General features: G+C 39.6%; 1 protein-coding gene across 1 annotated transcript; it reads left to right on the top strand.

Annotated features, from left to right (window-relative positions):
• The first annotated feature begins 13095 nt into the window (after positions 1-13095).
• On the top strand, positions 13096-14034 carry LOC116880585 (olfactory receptor 10V1-like). Its single transcript, XM_032879895.1, has one exon. The coding sequence runs from the start codon at positions 13096-13098 to the stop codon at positions 14032-14034; it is 939 nt and encodes a 312-aa protein (XP_032735786.1).
• The last annotated feature ends 6953 nt before the right edge of the window (positions 14035-20987 follow it).

Here is a 20987-nt window from a genome sequence, read left to right as displayed (position 1 = left end):
GAACTACAGAACACTCAGGAAAGAAATTGAAGAAGACACAAAAAGATGGAAGACCATCCCATGCTCTTGGATCGGAAGAATAAACATTGTTAAAATGCCTGTACTGCCTAGAGCAATCTATATTTTTAATGCCATTCCGATCAAAACTCCACCGGTATTTTTCAAAGAGCTGGAGCAAATAATCCAGAAATTTGCATGGAACCAGAAGAGACCCCAAATCACTAAGGAAATGTTGAAAAACAAAAATAAAACTGGCGGCATCACGTTACCTGATTTCAAGCTTTACTACAAAGCTGTGATCACCAAGACAGCATGGTACTGGCATAAAAACAGACACATAGACCAGTGCAACAGAGTAGAGAGCCCAGATAGGGACCCTCAACTCTATGGTCAAATAATCTTCGACAAAACAGGAAAAAATATACAGTGGAAAAAAGACAGTCTCTTCAATAAATGGTGCTGGGAAAATTGGACAGCTATATGTAGAAGAATGAAACTCGACCATTCTCTTACACTGTACACAAAAATAAACTCAAAATGGATAAAAGACCTCAACGTGAGACAAGAATCCATCAGAATCCTAGAGGAGAACATAGGCAGTAATCTCTTTGATATCAGCCACAGCAACTTCTTTCAAGATATGTCTCCAAAGGCAAAGGAAACAAAAGCAAAATTGAACTTTTGGGACTTCATCAAGATCAAAAGCTTCTGCACAGCAAAGGAAACAGTCAACAAAACAAAGAGGCAACCCACGGAATGGGAGAAGATATTTGCAAATGACAGTACAGACAAAAGGCTGATATCCAGGATCTATAAAGAACTCCTCAAACTCAACACACACAAAACAGATAATCATGTCAAAAAATGGGCAGAAGATATGAACAGACACTTCTCCAATGAAGACATACAAATGGCTATCAGACACATGAAAAAATGTTCATCATCACTAGCCATCAGGAAGATTCAAATTAAAACCACATTGAGATACCACCTTACACCAGTTAGAATCGCCAAAATTAGCAAGAGAGGAAACAACGTGTGTTGGAGAGGATGTGGAGAAAGGGGAACCCTCTTACACTGTTGGTGGGAATGCAAGTTGGTGCAGCCACTTTGGAGAACAGTGTGGAGAGTCCTCAAGAAATTAATAATAGAGCTTCCCTATGACCCTGCCATTGCACTACTGGTTATTTACCCCAAAGATACAGATGTAGTGAAAAGAAGGGCCATCTGTACCCCAATGTTTATAGCAGCAATGGCCACAGTCGCCAAACTGTGGAAAGAACCAAGATGCCCTTCAAGGGACGAATGGATAAGGAAGATGTGGTCCATATACACTATGGAGTATTCTGCCTCTATCAGAAAGGATGAATACCCAACTTTTGTAGCAACATGGACCCGACTGGACGAGATTATGCTGAGTGAAATAAGTCAAACAGAGAAAGTCAATTATCATATGGTTTCACTTATTTGTGGAGCATAACAAATAGCATGGAGGACAAGGCGAGTTAGAGAGGAGAAGGGAGTTGAGGGAAATTGGAAGGGGAGGTGAACCATGAGAGACTATGGACTCTGAAAAACAATCTGAGGGTTTTGAAGCAGCGTGGGGGTGGGAGGTTGGGGGAACCAGGTGGTGGGTATTAGAGAGGGCACGTATTGCGTTGAGCACTGGGTGTGGTGCAAAAACAAGGAATACTGTTATGCTGAAAATTTTAAATAAATTAATTAATTAAATAAGGTAAAACCTCTTATCTCACCAAGAATAGTCTGCATTCTATTTCAAAGTTCTGCCTCTTTGGGGGCAGTTCCTGTAAGTTCCTGTTTATTGTCTACTCCTCTCAGGCCTGGCCAATTGCTCACTTAAATGCTAATACATCTTCTAGCACAAAGAGAACACTCAAATATTTTTTGAACAAAAACTCTACTGTGAGCCCCATGAATGAGCACCACTTTCCATTCTAAAGTAGTTCTTCTCATATCGCCGAGTCTTCTTTGATACCTCATCATTTATGTGGCCAAGAAGATTGATTTAAGTTAACAAATATCTATCAAGTAACTACATGTGTAGAACTTTTAAAAAATAAATTTATCACTGTTTTTGCCCTTAATTATATATGTCGTCTAATAATTTCTTAAGTACACAATTACCTGTAAGATAATATCACAGACAAGGTTTGTATAAAGAACTATGAAAGTTTAAAGAGCCTATTCCTAAATACACTATTAGGACAGACTTATGGAGAAAGCACCTCTTTTTTTTATTTTTATTTATTTATTTTTATTTTTTATAAACATATAATGTATTTTTATCCCCAGGGGTACAGGTCTGTGAATAACCAGGTTTACACACTTCACAGCACTCACCATAGCACATACCCTCCCCAATGTCCATAACCCCACCTCCCGCTCCCAACCCCCCTCCCTGCAGTAACCCTCAGTTTGTTTTGTGAGATTAAGAGTCATTTATGGTTTGTCTCCCTCCCAATCCCATCTTGTTTCATTTATTCTTCTCCTACCCCTTAACCCCCCATGTTGCATCTCCACTTCTTCATATCAGGGAGATCATATGATAGTTGTCTGAGAAAGCACCTCTTTAAGTAAGAATTTTAGGAGAGGTTGGTGTTTTTTGTGTTTTTTTTAAAGATTTTATTTATGTATTTGTCAGAGAGAGAGAAAGCACAAGCAGGCAGAGTGACAGGCAGAGGCAGAGGAAGAAGCAGGCTTCCCGATAAGCAAGGAGCTGGATGCAGTACTTGACCCCAGAACTCTGGGATCATCAACTGAGCCAAATGCAGATGCTTATCCGACTGAGGTGTCCCTGGATAGGTTGGTGTTTGATGGCAAGAGACCCTAGGATATGTCTAGTATAATGGCATGAGATGAACCAAAGCATGTAGGTGGGAAAGTAAAGAACCCGTTTAGGAAATGGCCTGGTTAGGATACAGAATAAAATTGAGGTTCTGCTGAAAATCTAAAGGAATTTAAGAAGGAATAAAGGAGGACTTGTATTTTTTTGTTTTTTTAAATATTTTATTTATTTATTTGACACAGAGAGAGAGAGAGACACTGAGAGAGGGAACACAAGCAGGGGGAATGGGAGAGGGAGAAGCAGGCTTCCCTCTGAGCAGGGAGACAGATCCTGCTGGGATCATGACCTGAGCCAAAGGCCCTGAGCCAAAGGCAGATGCTTAATGACTGAGCCACCCAGGTGCCCCAGAAGATTTGTTTCTAAACAATAGTGTAACAGTGGTCCACAGAGCAGAAAAATAACATGAACAATTTTAATATATAATAAATCACAATACGGAGAGATTTCATATTTGGACAATTTAGAGATACTATTTTGTGAGGACCTACCATATAATAAATATTATGTGGTATACACATATTTTCTGACAAAAAGAGCTTAATCCAGATACAAATAATTTGAATGGATAAGACATATGACAATAGTACAAATTTGCATGGAATACACAATAGACTGAAACCTAAGATCCTCTAAAACATTGTAAACCATTCTATTGTGAACAAAGTAGCAAAATTCACTTTTGATGCCAGTGAACTTTTATATCATCCAAGAGATATACAATGATTTTTCAATCCCAACAAAATGCTAGAACAAATTCAAGTTATATTTATCAGATAAATTTGGACCTGTTGTCAAATATATAACAGAAAAATGGAGTTTGCTATCATGCCTCTAAAAACACAGTATACAATGCTCTTCAGAAAATTGCTGATGTTATAAATAAGGATATAGTTTCTACAGTGCAAGCCAAAGACATACTTTAGAAAATATCTACTTTTAAATTCACTTTTCCAAGTTATAATTTGGCATAATATTTTACGTAAATTAATATTTTAAGCCATATAATACAGGCATCAAAATTCATTGTACGGGGCGCCTGGGTGGCTCAGTGGGTTAAGCCGCTGCCTTCGGCTCGGGTCATGATCTCGGAGTCCTGGGATCGAGCCCCGCATCGGGCTCTCTGCTCAGCAGGGAGCCTGCTTCCTCCTCTCTCTCTGCCTGCCTCTCTGCCTGCTTGTGATCTCTCTGTCAAATAAATAAATAAAATCTTTAAAAAAAAAAAAAAAAAAAAATTCATTGTACATAATGCCCTTGGAAGCAATGACAGAAGCCAATAAATCATTTCAAAAAAAAAAAAAAAAAGAAAGCAACCATCATATATATATATATATTCCATGTAAAATTTTCAGTCTCTGAACGTGATGGCAACTTCTCCCAGCCAGAAATTTAAAAGAAAAAACAAAAACAGGAGCAACATGCATTTCGAATATGAATTGAGAATCTTACAATTAGTTCATCAATTTCAAATCCATTTATTGTTTTTCTCTATTGAAAACAGTAATACTATCTTTCAAAGAAAGGTTTATACTCCTAAGAGAATTTTCAGTATCCGAGCTGACATGTGTAACTTAAAGAATTATTAAGAAAGTGAGCTACTGTAGTCATATGTAAAACTTTATCCTTGAAACTGAGTGAGCACAGTAAGGAATGTGCTGTTGATATGAACTTAGTGTATGTGGAAATAAAAATCTTAAACAGTTTTCTAAGCTCTAGTATGACATTCCTGTTCTAAGAGTGCAATATACTTACAGTGATAATTTACTAGGCACATTTTCAAATACTATCTAGGCCTCGGGATTTTTTAACTCTCATTTCTAAATTTGCCAATATCAGTTGCTAGTGGAGGACATAGCTCCCCAAATTTAATATTTGTTAAAAACTTAAGGTCTACAGAAAGATAATTATCATATGATCTCACTGATATGTGGAATTTAAGAAACAAGGCAGAAGATCATAGGGCAAGAGAGAAAAAAATGAAACAAGATGAAATCAGAGAGGAAGACAAACCATAAGAGGCTCTTAAACTCTGGAAACAAACTGAGGGCTGCTAGAGGGGAGGGGGTTGGGGGATGGAGTGGATGATGGACATTGGGGAGGGTATGTTTTGCAGCAAGTGCTGTGAATTGTATAAGACTGATGAATCACAGACTTGTACCCTTGAAACAAATAATACCTTAAATGTTAATAATTTTTAAAAATTAAAAAAAAAACTTAAGGTCTACAATGGCATAAAAAGGACGACTTTCAAATCTAGTGATGGCTTCTATAAAACAGAGATATTAGAACTGGTAAGCACTGAAATGCTCAGAAAAAGTTTGTTTCCATGGAAGCAAGAGGTATAAATATTTTATAAGAGATTATTAAGACAAATTCCATATGATTTCACTTCTATGTAGAATATAAAAAACAAAACAAATGAACAAACAACCAAACAACAACAAAAGAGAAACAGACTCATAAATAAAGAGAACAAATTGGTGGTCGCCACAGCAGAGTGGAGATAGGGGGATGAACAAAACAGGTCAAGGGGACAAAGAGGTAGAAACTTCCAGTTATAAAATAAATAAGTCACAGGAACAAAATACAACATAGGAAATACAGTCAATAATATTGCAATAACTTTGGGGGTGCCTGGGTGGCTCAGTCAGTTAAGCCTCCGCCTTCAGGTCAGCTCATGATCCCAGGGTCCCGGGATGGAGCCCCTGCTCAGCAGGGAGCCTGCTTCTCCCTCTGCCTCTCCCCCTGCTCATGCTTACACTCTCTTGGTCTCTCTCTCTATCTCATCCTGTCTCTCTCTCTCTCAAATAAATAAAATCAAAGAGAAAAAATATTGCAATAACTTTGTATGGTGACAGATGGTGGCTACACTTACCGTGATGAGCATTTGTTAAGATATGTAACTATCATATCATTATGTTGTACACCTGAAACCAATATATGTCACCTACATTTCAATGAAAAATGTCTAAATAACACTTTAAAAATTATTATATCCAGTACATATTTATTGTAGTTAAAAATTTAATTTTTCTATTATTTAAGTTCAATAATTTGATCTGTATACTTTATACAGAATTCATGTTTATTCTAATTATGACTGAGAAACAGTGTGCTCAGCTTAACTTTTTAACTTGAAAAAGTACTTTTTTCTACTTCAAAGAAGCTTTATAAGCCAAGTGACCACGAAAATGTTCCTCTTCTCCCATCCAAGTACTAACCAGGCCTGACCCTGCTTAGCTTCCGAGATCAGACGAGATCGGGCGCGTTCAGGGTGGTATGGTCATAGACGAAAATGTTCCTCTTCTAAAGTTTATATGATTAAGAGAAATATAGAATCAAAAAGATAAAGGGTGGAAAGAGAAAAGGTTACTAGAAAGTTTTAATAAAATTAAACCAAAAAGCTTAATTAATAACAAGCAGTAACAATTATTATAGTCACAATAATACAGACTAAAGCTAGCTTAATATAATAAACAAAAAAAGACTTTATGTTATGAAATCTGAATTTCAGCCCTGGCTCGAGCACTATCCATTACTTAGCCTGGTGAGCTTCTACTGACTCATCTGTAAAATGGGAATGATCATTTCAAGCTAACAAGATAGTGTAAGGAATAAAAGAGTAATGCAAAAGTACTTAGAAAGCATTGCGTATTATGATATGTGCATATTTTACACATACTTTACATTATTTTTTAATGACCATGTTTTTAAATCCACAAAAATTTGTTCACCTCTTTTTCTCCAACTTTCCCCTCTTTTTTTAAAAAAATTTGAATTCAAATTAGTTAATATATAGTGTATTATTAGTTTCAGGGGTACCCCCTTCTTTAATAAAGAAAATTTTTGTTAAATTTTTATTTATTTTTAAAATTTATTTTCAGTGTTCCAGAATTCATTGATTATGCACTACACCTAGTGCTCCATGCAATACATGCCCTCCATAATATCCACCACCAGGCTCACCCAACCTCCCAACCCTCTCCTCCAAAACACTCAGATTGTTTTTCAGAGTCCACAGTCTCTCATGGTTCATCTACCCCCTCCAATTCCCTTCTCCTCTCCATCTCCCCATGTCCTCCATGTTATTCCTTATGCTCCACAAGTAAGTGAAACCATATGATAATTGACTCTCTCTGCTTGACTTATTTCACTCAGCATAATCTCTTCCAGTCCCATCCATGTTGATTCAAAAGTTGGATATTCATCCTTTCTGATGGAGGCATAATACTCCATAGTATACATGGACCACATTTTCCTTATCCATTCATCTGGTGAAGGGCATCTTAGTTCTTTCCACAGTTTGGTTACCGTGGCCATTGCTGCTGTGAACATCAGGGTACAGATGGCCCTTCTTTTCATGACATCTGTATCTTTGGGGTAAATACCCAGTAGTGCAATTGCAGGGTCATAGGGAAGCTCTATTTTTAATTTCTTAAGGAATCTCCACACTGTTTTCCAAAGTGGCTGCACCAACTTGCATTCCCACCAACAATGTAAGAGGGTTCCCCATTCTCCACATCCTCTCCAACACACGTTGTTTACTGTCTTATTAATTTTGGCCATTCTAACTGGTGTAAGGTGGTATCTCAAACTCAACACACATAAAGAAAATTTTTAAGTCTCTTGAAAATAATGGTGACATTCCCCTCTGGTGGTAGTGGTACCAAACCAATTTTTGAAAGAAGAGATAATAATGATTTAAGAAGTTTAAAGACAGGGGTACCTGGGTGGCTCAGTCGTTGAGTGTCTGCCTTTGGTTCAGGTCATGATCCAGGGTCCTGGGATGGAGCCCCGCATCAGGCTCCCTGCTTTTCAGGAAGCCCGCTTCTCCCTCTCCCACTCCCCCTGCTTGTGTTCCTTCTCTTGCTGTGTATCTCTCTGTTAAATAAATAAATAAAATCTTTTTAAAAAAAAGAAGTTTAAGTTCTTTTTTTAAAATTTTTTATTTATTTGACAGAAAGATCACAAGTAGGCAGAGAGGCAGGTGTGGGGGGGGGGCGGGGAAGCAGGCTCGCTGCTGAGCAGAGAGACTGATGTGGGGCTTGATCCCAGGACCCCGGGATCATGACCCGAGCCAAAGGCAGAGGCTTAACCCACTGAGCCACCCAGGCACCACCCCCAAAGAAAAAGAAGTTTAAAGACATAACCTAAAGATATGTCTACACTACTTCAGAATATAGGAACGGCAATGAAGTATGCCGTTAATCCAAAATCTTGCCTACATCCTACAAAATGTCAAGGGGCTTGCCTCAAAATACTCAAGTATTCCAGAGATAAAAAGTGAAGCATAGGGAATATAGTCAATAATACTGTAATAATGTTGCATGGTGACAGATGGTGACTACACTTACAGTGGTTACAGAATTGTCCAATCAGTATGTTGTACATCTGAAACTAATGTAACACTGTTAATTATACTTCAATACAAAATAATCAGATGTCTGTCTGATTCAATTTCTCAACTCTTCATTAGATATATTACTTAGTATGTTTTTTTCTTTATGAAAAGGACACCTTTTCATAAGGTGTAAGTAAGGACATCTTACTCCGGGAGAAAGACTATTCTGGTTGTTGGTTTTTGGTTTAATGACACTATCAAGGAAAATAACACCCAAGAACTATTTTTAAAACAATTGAGAAAGGGGGTGACTTCATCAAGGCAAACTAAACTAACCATGAAACATAAGTCAAGCCTTTAAAGGCTACTAAACAGTGAATGATAAACATTGTTTTTCTTGCTTTCAATTTCTAAGGGCTATAAACCCGTTAGAGATGAAATTTGACTGGATTGCGAAACCCTTCTAAGACACCAGACTCTTAGGGATAAATGCCTCCCTTGAACTAAAACACAGCAAGATGCAAGATTGCTGAAGAGACTCCATGCTTGACAGAAACCCTGGATGGTGAGTGTGGCTTCGGGGAAGGAGGAGCAATGACAAGGTCTGTGCCACAACCTGGCAATTGTTTGTGGACAGGGATCTGGGGACACCCAGGGGAGGTTGGTCCCAAAGATCCCTGCAGAAATTGTAAAAGCTTGAGGATTGAGGGAAATCTTTAGAAATAACACTTGGATTAGAAGATAGTTCCTCCTTCCAGAGGAAGGTAAGTTCTCAGCCAATTCCAGCATCTCTCTTTGTTGCCTTGTAGGGCATCAGATTCCTTACCTATGTGCTTAAGAGCCAACTCTGAAGATTATAGCAAAGGCAATATACCATCAGAGTTTTTGATAATAAGATGATTCTAATTAACCATTAAAATAACAAATATTCTGTCTCTGTCTTTGGTTTTTGTAACATCTGTAAAAGTCTGGAAGACTGGCTCTACCAGGAAAATTTTGATATATGTTTTGACTTTCTTTCCAGGTAATTAGTGACTTATAGACCTGCCATTTATCATGGGTCCTTGTTCTCACAATTTAGTCCACGTGAAGACAGACAAAGGGGATCAAAAGAGTTTCACTATGCATTGAACAATGAACATTCCAGTTTGGGTTAAGAGCAGAAAAACATCTGACAACTTCAAAATGAACAGAACTGGGAAGCTATGCATCTAGTCACAAGAATGGCAATGACTATTTCATGGGCAAATAGGCTGACTCCTGAACATACCATTATTTAACATAAATCTGTATGGTCCTAAGGAATGAGGTGGAAATTCTTTTGGCTCCAGCTCCAAGATTCAAAATATTCTGGATAAGTTCCCTACTATTTTTTTTTTTTACTTCTTATGAGGATTGTAATAAGGCCCTACATTGAACTACTCCTTACAAGAACATCAAAATATCCCAGACGATGCTATATGCTCTCCCTTTCCCTCATATATACCAGTAAGAAACCCTTCATTCATTCATGCATGCCTTCAGTCTTATATTTATTGTCTCCTGTATTCCGATACAATGATAGGTGCGGGGTGTACAATGGTATGCATGAGATATGAGAGCCATGAGCCCGTCCTTCTTGGAGAACGTGAAATAAGAGAAATATAATATTAATAGCCTAAGTCATCGATTATAGTAATTAAAATTCAGAAAGGTCAAGATACCCTGGAAAATTTGGACAGACTTGGAATACCTTTTTATAGTCACTGGATTTCCTCACAGGACTAGATTGTCCTGGTTCAAATTGGAGTAATGACAATGCCACACCAATGTACTTATACTTTGTCCTGTGGAGGTAAATCAGATGCAGGAAGACATGTAATTGTACAGAGAGAACTAAAGCAGGAAAACATGATCAAAGGTTTTTATATCAGAATAAGTGTTATCTATGACAAGACTCACACAGGGCCATTAGTATAACTTTTCAAAGATCAGTTATGGCAATAGCTAGCCTAGAATGACACCACCACCACATGCTGTATAAATCACTTTATAGTCATTCTTTCATTTAATCCTTACAACTTTGTGGGATAGATGTTGATATTATCTGCATTTTGAAGATGAAGAAGTGAAGTGCATAGAGAGAAAACTTTTCAAGGTCACACAGATGTTAAATAGCAGCGACAGGGGATGGTCCCAGGTCTTCTCAACTCCAGTCCTCAAATTTTTAACTCTGCTAGGCTTTCCTGCCAATTCTGTGGACCAATCAGTATGACTGTGTTTTTAGGAACCAGGGATTGATGCTTTTGGTGCCTATAAACACTGCTTTAATTCTGAGATGATCTGACCTCCTTTGAGGCTAAGCCAATTCTCATCAAGTTTCACTTGAATTAGTAGTATTTTTAGAGTAGCCCCAACTGTATAAGCCTTGTAGATTCATGGAATTAGCTAGAAATTCTGAATAGAATTCTCTTTATCTTTTCCTATAGTATCATTAAGAACATTCTTCTATAAACATTAAGAGCCGTACCCTGAGAAAAGCCATTTGCTGGCTTGTTCTGAGTTCCCTGGGAGTGTCAGTAACAAGATCATAGCTGGCTCATGGTCCTGCGACAAGAATCAAGCTAAGATTTAAGTAATCATTGGTAAGTACAAGGAGATCTAAATGCTAGTCTCTCTTCCACCTCTAAACCCCTGAATGATAATGGGTCAGTTAATTACCTTTTCTGTGCCTTAGCCTCAAGATGGAGGTCTTAATAGCTACCTTCCTACCTGCTGGATATTTTAAAGCAATCAAATGAGATAGTGGAACAGAAATACATTGAAAAAGCATAGAGTGGTCTATAACAAGTTATCCCTAAGTTGCTATAAGACATCTAGTCGTTCTTCAAGGTTTATATCTAGGTTATGTCACTTTTTCCTCCCCTATGCACAGTGCTCTAAAATGTTCCCCTTTTAAGGGTGCCTAGGTGGCTCAGTTAGTTAAGAGTCTGACTTTTGATCACAACTCAGGTCTTGATCTCAGGGTTGTGAGTTCAACCCCGGTGTTGGGGACCATACTGGGGGGTAGAGCATACTAAAAAAAAAAAAAAAAAAAAAAAGGTTTTAAATAAAAAAAATTAAATGTTTCCTCTTTCCAGGTCCTGAAAGAGAAGTTGAGTTGAATCTGGCAAATAAAATCAGGTAAGGTGCTGTTGACAGATTAAAATGGCATTATAACTGACTCTTTTCATTTACACTCACACCCCCATGCATCTTAGCTCACATTTTCATTTTAGCTGGGTACATTTTTCATTTTACCAAGAAAAAAATAATTTTATGAATGAGAGTCTTTACAAGGCCTTTCAACTCCTATCCCTATGGTAAATGTCTAACCTTTCTTCCTGGGGGGAGGAGGCTGACCCAGATCCAAGCAGTAATTAACAAAACCATGGGAGTTTGGATGACTTCCTATGGGATGACTATTGGGTAGAGGGTGTGTTTATGGGTGTGGCAGTAACTACAAAGAAGGTGAAACAAGGCCTCGCTGTTTTAAATCCTTTACCCTCCTTCTGAAAGTCTATTCTAGCCCAATCTACTGCCAGTAGTCTAGAGAAACTCTAAATTTGGTGCTTGGTCTCCTTCAGTGGTGAGGCCCAGAGCAAGGCAAGGTCCAGACCAGAAATTTACATCAGTCTAATCCTCAAACAGAGATTCAGGATTATCTGGAGATAATGGAGAGAGAGGATTATCCTCCATACATAGGAAAACAGTTTGAGATTTGAGCACTGAATTTATTTGAAGTCAAACTAGTAAGTACTAATAAGATGCACAAATTTTCAGTGATATTTTCTAATAAAGGAACTACGCTGCACCCAGCTTGTAAGAGGAATGTTTTCTTTCCATGAACCCTTAAGTCATACTTTACAAGACTCTGTGCTCTGCCTAAATGAAAATCTACCCAGGTTGTGAAAAATGTATTCATTTATTTATTCATTCTACAAATGTTTATTGGTCACCATAGTAGGCATTAGAGGGGGAGGAGTAAGATACAGTCCTTATCCTGCAGACGTTCATATATCTATGATAAATAAGACATACGTAAAACAAACTATCACAAAAAATAGAATAAAAGAAAAAAATTTTAAAAAGTTTGTTTTAGAAAGGTGTACAAGGTATCATAGTTGATACTTGCTCTGCGATATGCAAGAATGTGGGCATTGTCCAATTGTCACAGTGGGAAGAATTTTCTAAATGTTTATATGGATGCTGTTTCTAAAACTACTGTACTTCTCTTGATTCTTGGTTAAAAACGCAGGGAAGGTTTGTAAAAGGTATGAGGTGCTTATAGTTAAGGGCCAATGTACTAGAAGGCTCAGAGTTTTTTCTGCAATCACAAACCAGTAATGGGGCCAACATGCTCAGTGCCGCTGCACTGGCCCGTTGACCTCTTTTTTCTGTCTAGGAACCTAACCCTCAGAGAACAATGGAGCATCATTTATATGGGACAATATGATCCCAATGTATATTATAGGACTTGGACTCAGGATCATTACGAGTCCATATTTGATAGCCAGTATATTATTGCTAGGTCACACGTATGTTTAGAAACTCAGGGGTTATTAGTTCAGCTGGTTCTTGCAAAACAAAAGTGAAGTCAAAGTCCTGAGCTCCATTGCCACATGGGGCAAATTAACTTGGCTCTTACTAAAAGCGGCAGGCTTTCTAGTTACCCTGAGCCAACTCTCTTGAAAATGTGAGCTGGCAAACACAAGCAAGACTAGAGAGTGATGTGCCCAGTATAAACTCGGCTTCGAGATTATTAAAGCTAGAGGTGCTAACACAGTATCACCACCTTCATCCTAAAGCTCAAAGTACTTTCTTTCCTAACATAATTTTTCTTTTGTCCTAGAAAACCTGATGTGCCGCTTTTATGGGGGATGAAAACCAAACCATAGACCTCCAGTTCCACTTTCACCCATTTTCGCCTATCCTGGAGATACAAATACTTATTTTTGTGGCCTTCCTGCTGATGTATATCGGCAGTCTCCTTGGTAATGCCACAATCTTCCTCACTGTCTGGGCAGAGCGTTCACTCCACACTCCCATGTATTTCTTTCTGGCCAACTTGGCAGTTCTGGAGATCTTTTACTCTTCCACTGTGGCTCCTCTCGCTTTGGTCAACCTCCTGACCATGGGGAGAATACCCATCTCTTTCACTGGCTGTGGCACACAGATGTTCTTCTTTGTCTTTCTGGGCAGTGCTGATTGTATCCTCTTGGGGATCATGGCTTACGACCGGTTTGTAGCTATTCGGGATCCCCTGCATTACACCCTCATCATGAGATGGCAGCTGTGTGCCCAGCTGGCAGTGGGAGCTCTGGTCCTTGGCTTCATTCTAGCCCTACAACTCACAGCTCTGATTTTCCACCTGCCATTTTGTGGCCACAACAGGATCACACACTTCTACTGTGACGTACTCCCGATCTTGCGGTTGGCCTGTGGAGATACTCGAATGCAAGAAGCCATGATCTTCATTGTCAGTGTTATCATCCTTACCATTCCCTTTTCCCTGATCTCCATCTCCTACATCTTCATTGTGGTTGCCATTTTGAAGATCCGTTCTGCAGAGGGGCGGCACAAGGCCTTCTCCACCTGCTCTTCTCATTTGACTGTGGTTCTCCTCCAATATGGCTGCTGTAGCCTCATCTATCTACGCCCCAGCTCTAGCTACAACCCAGAAATAGGTCGTGTGGTGTCTGTTGTCTACACCTTCGTCACCCCTGTCTTGAACCCCTTGATCTACAGCATGAGGAACAAGGAGCTGAAAGACGCACTAAATAAGGTAACGAAAGGACATTTGCTGCGCTAGGAAATGTGGACTCACATAAATGATAAACTCAGAAAATGATAAACTCAGGGGAACTGATTTACTACTTCCTCAGTCCCCAGTTCCTATTTCTAGCTCCTGAAAGTTAGATATTAACATTTAAAATGAGAGAGTAAATTCTTGATGGGCAGGTATTTTGTTTTGTTCACTAAATCCATCCCCAGTGCCTAAAAGAGCTAAAGCAAATAGTCAATACCTGTGTATTGAATTGATGAATTCCTACAAGTGATGTCAAAGGACATTCTATTTCTTTGTTATCTCCCCCACAAGGTTATATACTGAGATTTGCTGCTGGCATTCCATAAATACTCACAGAATAACTACAAGAGGTTCCCTTTAAGAGCACTAATAATTCTTCAAGTTTCTACTCATAAAGCTTTACTTTTCTCCTTTCCATTGACTGAGTCTTAGGAAATGTTTATTGTGAGACCTATTATTGTTGCAAAGTTATAAAAATAATATCTGGAATGTGATAAATATCTGGAACGTATCATCATTTTGGAAGTGTAATTGGTGATGCTTTAAAATCATAAACAATATCTTCACCCCACTCAGAATGGGAAATTTCAAGAAGGGGTCAGGAACTAATGGTTATTTGGCAGAACTAGTATGAGAACTTCTTTCCTCTGTTCTTGCCAATCTGTCTTGCTATGGTTCTTCTTTTAAAATAACATTTTTCCTAGCTGCCTGGGTGGCTCAGTTGGCTAAGCAACTGCCTTCAGCTCAGGTCATGATCTTGAAGTCCCAGGTTTGAGTCCCACATCAGGCCCCCTGCTCAGCGTGGGGAGTCTGCTTCTCCCTCTGACCCTCCTCCCTCTGGTGCTCTCTCTCTCTGAAAATAAAATCTTCTGAAAAAAAAAAAAAATTTTTCCATTTTTAAGTATATTACATATCAATTTTAGAAAAATTGGGAAACATATAAAAGTAGACAGAAGTTAAAAATCATTTCTAACCCCACCAATTAAAATAAACCTGATAATGTTTGGGTACTTTATGCATTATGCATATTATATTTTGAGCTTTAGTACCCTGCTTCATTCTCTTAACTTATAAACATCTGCCTTGCTGAAGTAGCCTTTTAAAACATGGCTGTCATAACATTTCCATTTATTCTTATTGGCATTTAAACGGCTACCTATCTTTCACTATTACAAGTATCACTGTGGGTGATCTTTAAATATGATTGTGTGTTAACTCTAATTACTTCCCCAGTGTTAAAATACTTTAAACCCCTATTTACACACACGCATCTCCAAATTGCATTCCTGAGACTACAAATTTATATTCCCACAAACTATTTACAAAGGTATTTGCCTTATAAATTCACTTCCTTCCTTTCCTCCTTCTTTCCACTCCTCCCTCCTTCACACTCTCCCTTCTTCCTTCTTTTTTTCTGTCCTTAGTTTTTTCTCATCTGCCAATTTGATGGCTTCACAATGGCAACTGTTAGTCTTGTCTACATTTACTAAATCGATCTTTTTATATATTCCATAGCTATTTAAAAATTTTTGTGGGCTTTACTAAAATGCTTAAAGAATTTTAAAATCTATTTTTAAGTTTTTGTACTTTATTCAACACTTTCCCTATGTGCTGAAAATATTTTGAAAGTTTATTTTATACATATACTACATCTTATATATACTATTTACATATATTATACATGTATATGTTATTATAAAATTCAGTGTTCAAATTTTTGTTTTGTGATTTCATTTTTATAGTAAACAAATTCTGAAAAATTTATCCTGAAATCATACAAATATTCATCCATATTTTGTTCTTGCTGCTTTATGTTTAAAATTTACATGGAATGTATTTATCATTTTGGAATTTACTGTGTTGTGTGCTGTGCTGTAAGGCTTTAACTTTTACTTCAAAATAAATAACCAATTGCTTCAGTATAGTTTTCAAATCATATTTCCTTTATCCATTGAATTGAGGCATCATCTTTATCACATAGTAAATTCACATTTCAGTTAAGTTCTACTTCTCGGGTGCTTACTCTGCGCCATAAATCAGTCCATATATTTCTGCACCAACACCACCTTATTTGTACCAGTGGTATTTTATGATCATCATCATATTAGAATCTATTTATCTTTACAGAAATTTGTCATAATTAAAAGGTTTGGAGTCTGCCTTCAAACAGATTGTGGTGGTTTCAAAAAATCCTTTGATATCCCTCACTTTACCGGGTCAAGCCTGATCCCCCTCCCTTTGAGTGTGGGCTATACTTAGTTAACTTATTTCTAGCAAATAGTACATGGCAGAACTGATACTTACGACTTCTCAGACTGGGTCATAAAAAATACTGTGGCTGCAGCCTCTCCTTTATTACTCTGGGAGAAGCCGCCACGTTCTAAGAACAGCCAAGAAGCTCCAATGGAGAGGTCCATGTGGAGAGAAACTGAGGCGTCTTGCCAACAGCCATGTGAGTAAACCATCTTGGCACATACCTGTCTTCAGATGACAGGGCCCTAGCTGACATTTTTGACTACACTTCCTGAAACACTATGAGCCGGAACCACCCTGCTGAGCTGCTCCTCCTAGAATCCTGACCCTCCAAAGCTTTGTAAGATGAGAAGTGATTTTAGTTTTCTGCTGCTACGTTTTAAAGTAATTTTTTGTTCAGCAATAGATAACATAGCCCCCATTATTGGAATGAACTGACAAGCTGCATTTTAGGGGGGATCTGCATGCACATGGCCTACATTCCACCACGGAAATCAGGGCATGTCCTTACCAAAGATTTTATAAGCTCCAAAACTGCAAAAATTTCCCAGATGTCCTTTGATTCTGTGCCAACTCACACACCATCATATAAACCCAGGTAGTGGCGGTGGTGATGGTGACTTTTTAAAGAGAGAAAAATACCTACCTTGTAAGATTTGACTTTTGTTTCAAGAGATTTCTTGGCCTCTCTTAACCAAAAAGCCTTGTCTCCTAACCCTTAGCCCCAATTTTCCAAAACGACCACAATGACATATCCCTTCCCACATGCTCTCCTCCCACTGTGACACTGATACTCTTTCCATCCAGAGGTGAGGTCCATCTTTCTTGCCCTTGAATCTAGCAGACTAGCAGAAGTGATGCTATGTCACTTTTGAGACTAGGTCATGACAGGGGATATGCTTCCAACTGGCCCTTACAGAACACTTGTTCTTGGAACCCAGGCACCAGGCGGTGAAGAAAGTAAGAAACCACATAGAAAGTCCACATGTTAAGCACTGAAAACCCCTCTGAGGTCTCAGCTGACAGCACCAACTGCCAGGTAGTAAGTGAAACTTCAGATGGTTCCAACAACCAACCACTGAGTCATTCCCAGCTGCAAGCAGTACCATGTGATGCCACCTGGAGCAGAAATGAGCTGCTCCCCTTGTGTCCTGATCAAACTGAGATTCATTGACAAAATAAATCATTATTGTTGTTTTAACCTCTGAATTCAGATGGTCCATTATGTGTATCGAATAACTACAACATTCCAAGTTAACCATCAAAGTCCAAAATATCACGTGTTTTACATTATACATTTCATATCTCGCTAATAGGGGGAAAAAAAAAGGAATACCAGAATCCAAGCATCTCTTCAATCAAAAGTGTCCCGACTTAAGTTGTTAGCTAATCAGTGAGGGAAACAAGTGTGCCTGAATTCTTAAACATCAATGTGTATTTTACATCAGGATTCTGTGTATGTAATAGAATGCCTCAAGACTGTTAATGGTATTCATGGAACTTTGACTAATTTTCACACTTTGTTGAACAAAACTCTTTCTTTTGCATGGTTTGCCCAAAGGAAGAGATAGAGCCAAGTTCCCTCCAGTATAGCAATCTCCACGGAGAGCCTGAAATCTCTCTCTTTCCCCAACTGTCTCAGGAAAAGGCCAGAAACTAGAAGCTTACCTGCCTCCTCTCATTTAGACATGGGGAAATACAGAAGACCAGCTAATGCCAGAAACAGATTACCACTGAGCCCATGGCACAGGGAACACCAAGGTGTTGGACAGGGAGTTAAGCTTTTCAGCTTTCACAGGATTTCCTCCCTTACTACCTACTCTTCACCTACCCTGCCCCCCATTTCCTTAGCACCAGCTGTTGCCAGTAAAATGGGCAAGGATATATTCTGAATGGGATGCTGCCACCTGACCCAGTTCCAGTGATTCTATGGGAACTGTTAAGAAACCAAGGCAAACAATCAAAAATCGAAATCTTGCCATTTGCAACGACGTGAATGGAACTAGAGGGTATTATGCTAAGCGAAATAAGTCAATCAGAAAAAGACAATTATCAAGTAATCTCTCTGTTATGAGGAATTTGAGAGGCAGGGCGGGGGTTGTGGGGGTTAGGGAGGGAGAAAACAAAACAAGATGGGACCAGGAAGGCAGACAAACTATAAGAGACTCTTAATCTCAGGAAACATACTGAGGGTTGCTGGGGGGTGTAGGGGAGGGAGAGAGTGGCTGGATTATGGACAGTGGGGAGGGTATGTGCTATGGTGAGTGCTGTGAAATGTGTAAGCCTGATGATTCACACACCTGTACCCCTGAAACAAGTAATACATTTTATGTTAACTAAAAATAATAAATAAATAAATAAATGAAATAGTCTCACAAGAAAATGGACTGTTTTACCTCAATTTTTAAAAAATAATCTATAGAGCCTATAAATACCACAAGGGATTATTTGTAGCTTTTGGAGAAAGGACAGACAGCGCTAAAGAAAACTCAGTGGCTTTATCTAACCGATGTCCTCTCCCATCTATCAAAGCCTCTTCTACCTACCTGACATGCAAGAGACTTTTCTTTCACCCACTCAAGGGACACTCTCCAGAGACATCATACCTTATCTCTAAAGAATCACTTGTCAAAAAAAAAATTGTATCCTCCCCAACTTAATAAAGGATTACATTACACAACTTTTTTTTAAAAATGCATTATTCTCTTTAGGGAACTCTCAATCTCCTTCATGAACAGGTATTAGGTGAGGAAAAAAAGGATAATTTTGTTAATCCAATGACACCTTGACTTCTGCTTAATTACTGCTTCTTCTTTCTTTCTTTCCCAAATTCACCCATTTCACTTATATTCAGCTTTCCTATTTTCCTTTATAAACTTCTTTAGCTATATCCTGAATCTCTTGATATCTTTTATCACTCAGTTCTAAGTAGTTTCTGCTTGCCATTATATTTTCTTAAGTAGTCCATGAATTAGAGATGTGTTTCTAACATCTGACTTCTAACACAGTGATGAGAAAACATGGTTTGTAAACATTTTCCATAAAGAGCCAGTGAGTAACTATTTTAGCCTTTGCTTGCAGAATGGTCTCCAGTCTAAGTACTCCTCTCTGCCTTCCTTGCCCTAAAGCAAAGACAATTTATAAGTAAATGAGAGTGACTGTATTCCAACAAAGCTTTACTTAAAAAGGAAGGCAACTTGTCTGATTCAGCCAAGAGTCATAGTTTCCAACCCCCGGTCTATAGCACCCATGCTTTGGTCATTGTTAAGACTTGCTGTTCCCTAACACTGTTTTGTAATGTTCAGTGCATGCCTGAAACCCAACAATCACCTTATTCTCCGGCTGCTACTCTTCTTCAAGGTTCAGGCCTGGCCCACGCAAGCACTTGCTTTTGTTAAAGGATCACAGTGCTTCAGATACTAGGTTTTGGAATGAGAGTCCCCAGCTGGCAGCATTGCCACTTGCCATTGGGTGGTTTGGGGCAAATTACTTAACATCTCTAATCCTTTGGTTCCTCACACACAAAAGAGAGAAAATAATAGTACCTACCTCGTGGGGTTGGCATAAGGAAGGATATAATGAGATAATCCATATACAGCACCTAGCAGAGTGCCAGGTTAGACCTCAATCGTCATTATACCATTGAACCACTACTGTGAGGCAGGTACCATTAAACCCATTTTACAAAGAAATTAAGGCTCAGAGATATTTTGGTAACTTGCCCAAATCTGATGGCCAGAGACAAAGCACCGATTCCCACCCAGAACTTCTATTTCCAAATCCAGAGTGTCCAGACTTGGGGTCTGATTAGCATGTGAGGAATTTACTGTATGCCATTCCTAAGCCAGGCTGCATTTTCAGACACGCAGAGAAAAGGAGTTGCGAAATGCACAGGAATTAATTCTTCGCGGTTGAAGTTTAGTCCTTAGGGGAAAAGAGAGAGTTCCATGAGCTCTAAGGGGCCGAAAGGGCCCGGGCGGTGCCTGCATGGATGACGAACCACCAGAACCCATACAAACTCTTTCCTGGGCTCGGTCCGCTCTGGAGGCGGTGTCCCCCAGCGGCACAGCCGGGGTGGAGCTCGGCGGCCTCGTTGACCTTGCTGCCCACGGCCGCGCTGCCCTTTCTGGCTCCCCCGCGCCACGTGCCCGGAGCGCCTGGCGCCTAAAAATATCACCCCGGTTGAGCCTCCCGGAACGAGCCTCCGCTTTTTTAAAAACCAGGCGCCGTCATCACCTCGAGACACATAAATCACAGCCCCGACCTGCTGTGGACTCAGCGGGTGGCGTGCCGCTCACAGAGGCGACGAATTCAGCCCCTTTCGAGGACCTGCACCTGTCGGGTTTTGCCCCCTCCACTCTGTGCACAGGGTGTCTCGCCAGGACCACCGAGCCCCCCGAAGACCGCGCTGGTCGCTGGAAAAAGAGCCCAGGAACCTCCATTTCTCCGAGCCCAGGATCTGCCTGGGACTCTCTAATGCCATAGCCTGTGACAATCACAGGCGTTTTCTCCGCCCCGTCGGTGACGGAAAACTCGTGACTCGGACCTGAGCGCTGGGCGGGCGCAGAGAAGCCGGGGGCGGAGCTGCGAGTCGGGCTCGCGAGGAAGCCCCCGACGGGCGGCGCGTGCGCAGTCTCTCTCCACGGGACCTCCTTCCCGCCGCTGAGACTAGGAAGCGGGACGCCAAATCTGTCTCCGCGCAG

Source organism: Lontra canadensis, unplaced genomic scaffold, assembly GCF_010015895.1.
Source record: "Lontra canadensis isolate GAN:19392208 unplaced genomic scaffold, GSC_riverotter_1.0 scaffold66, whole genome shotgun sequence".
Taxonomy (NCBI): Eukaryota; Metazoa; Chordata; class Mammalia; order Carnivora; family Mustelidae; genus Lontra; species Lontra canadensis.
This window is presented reverse-complemented; position numbering and strand designations above follow the sequence as displayed.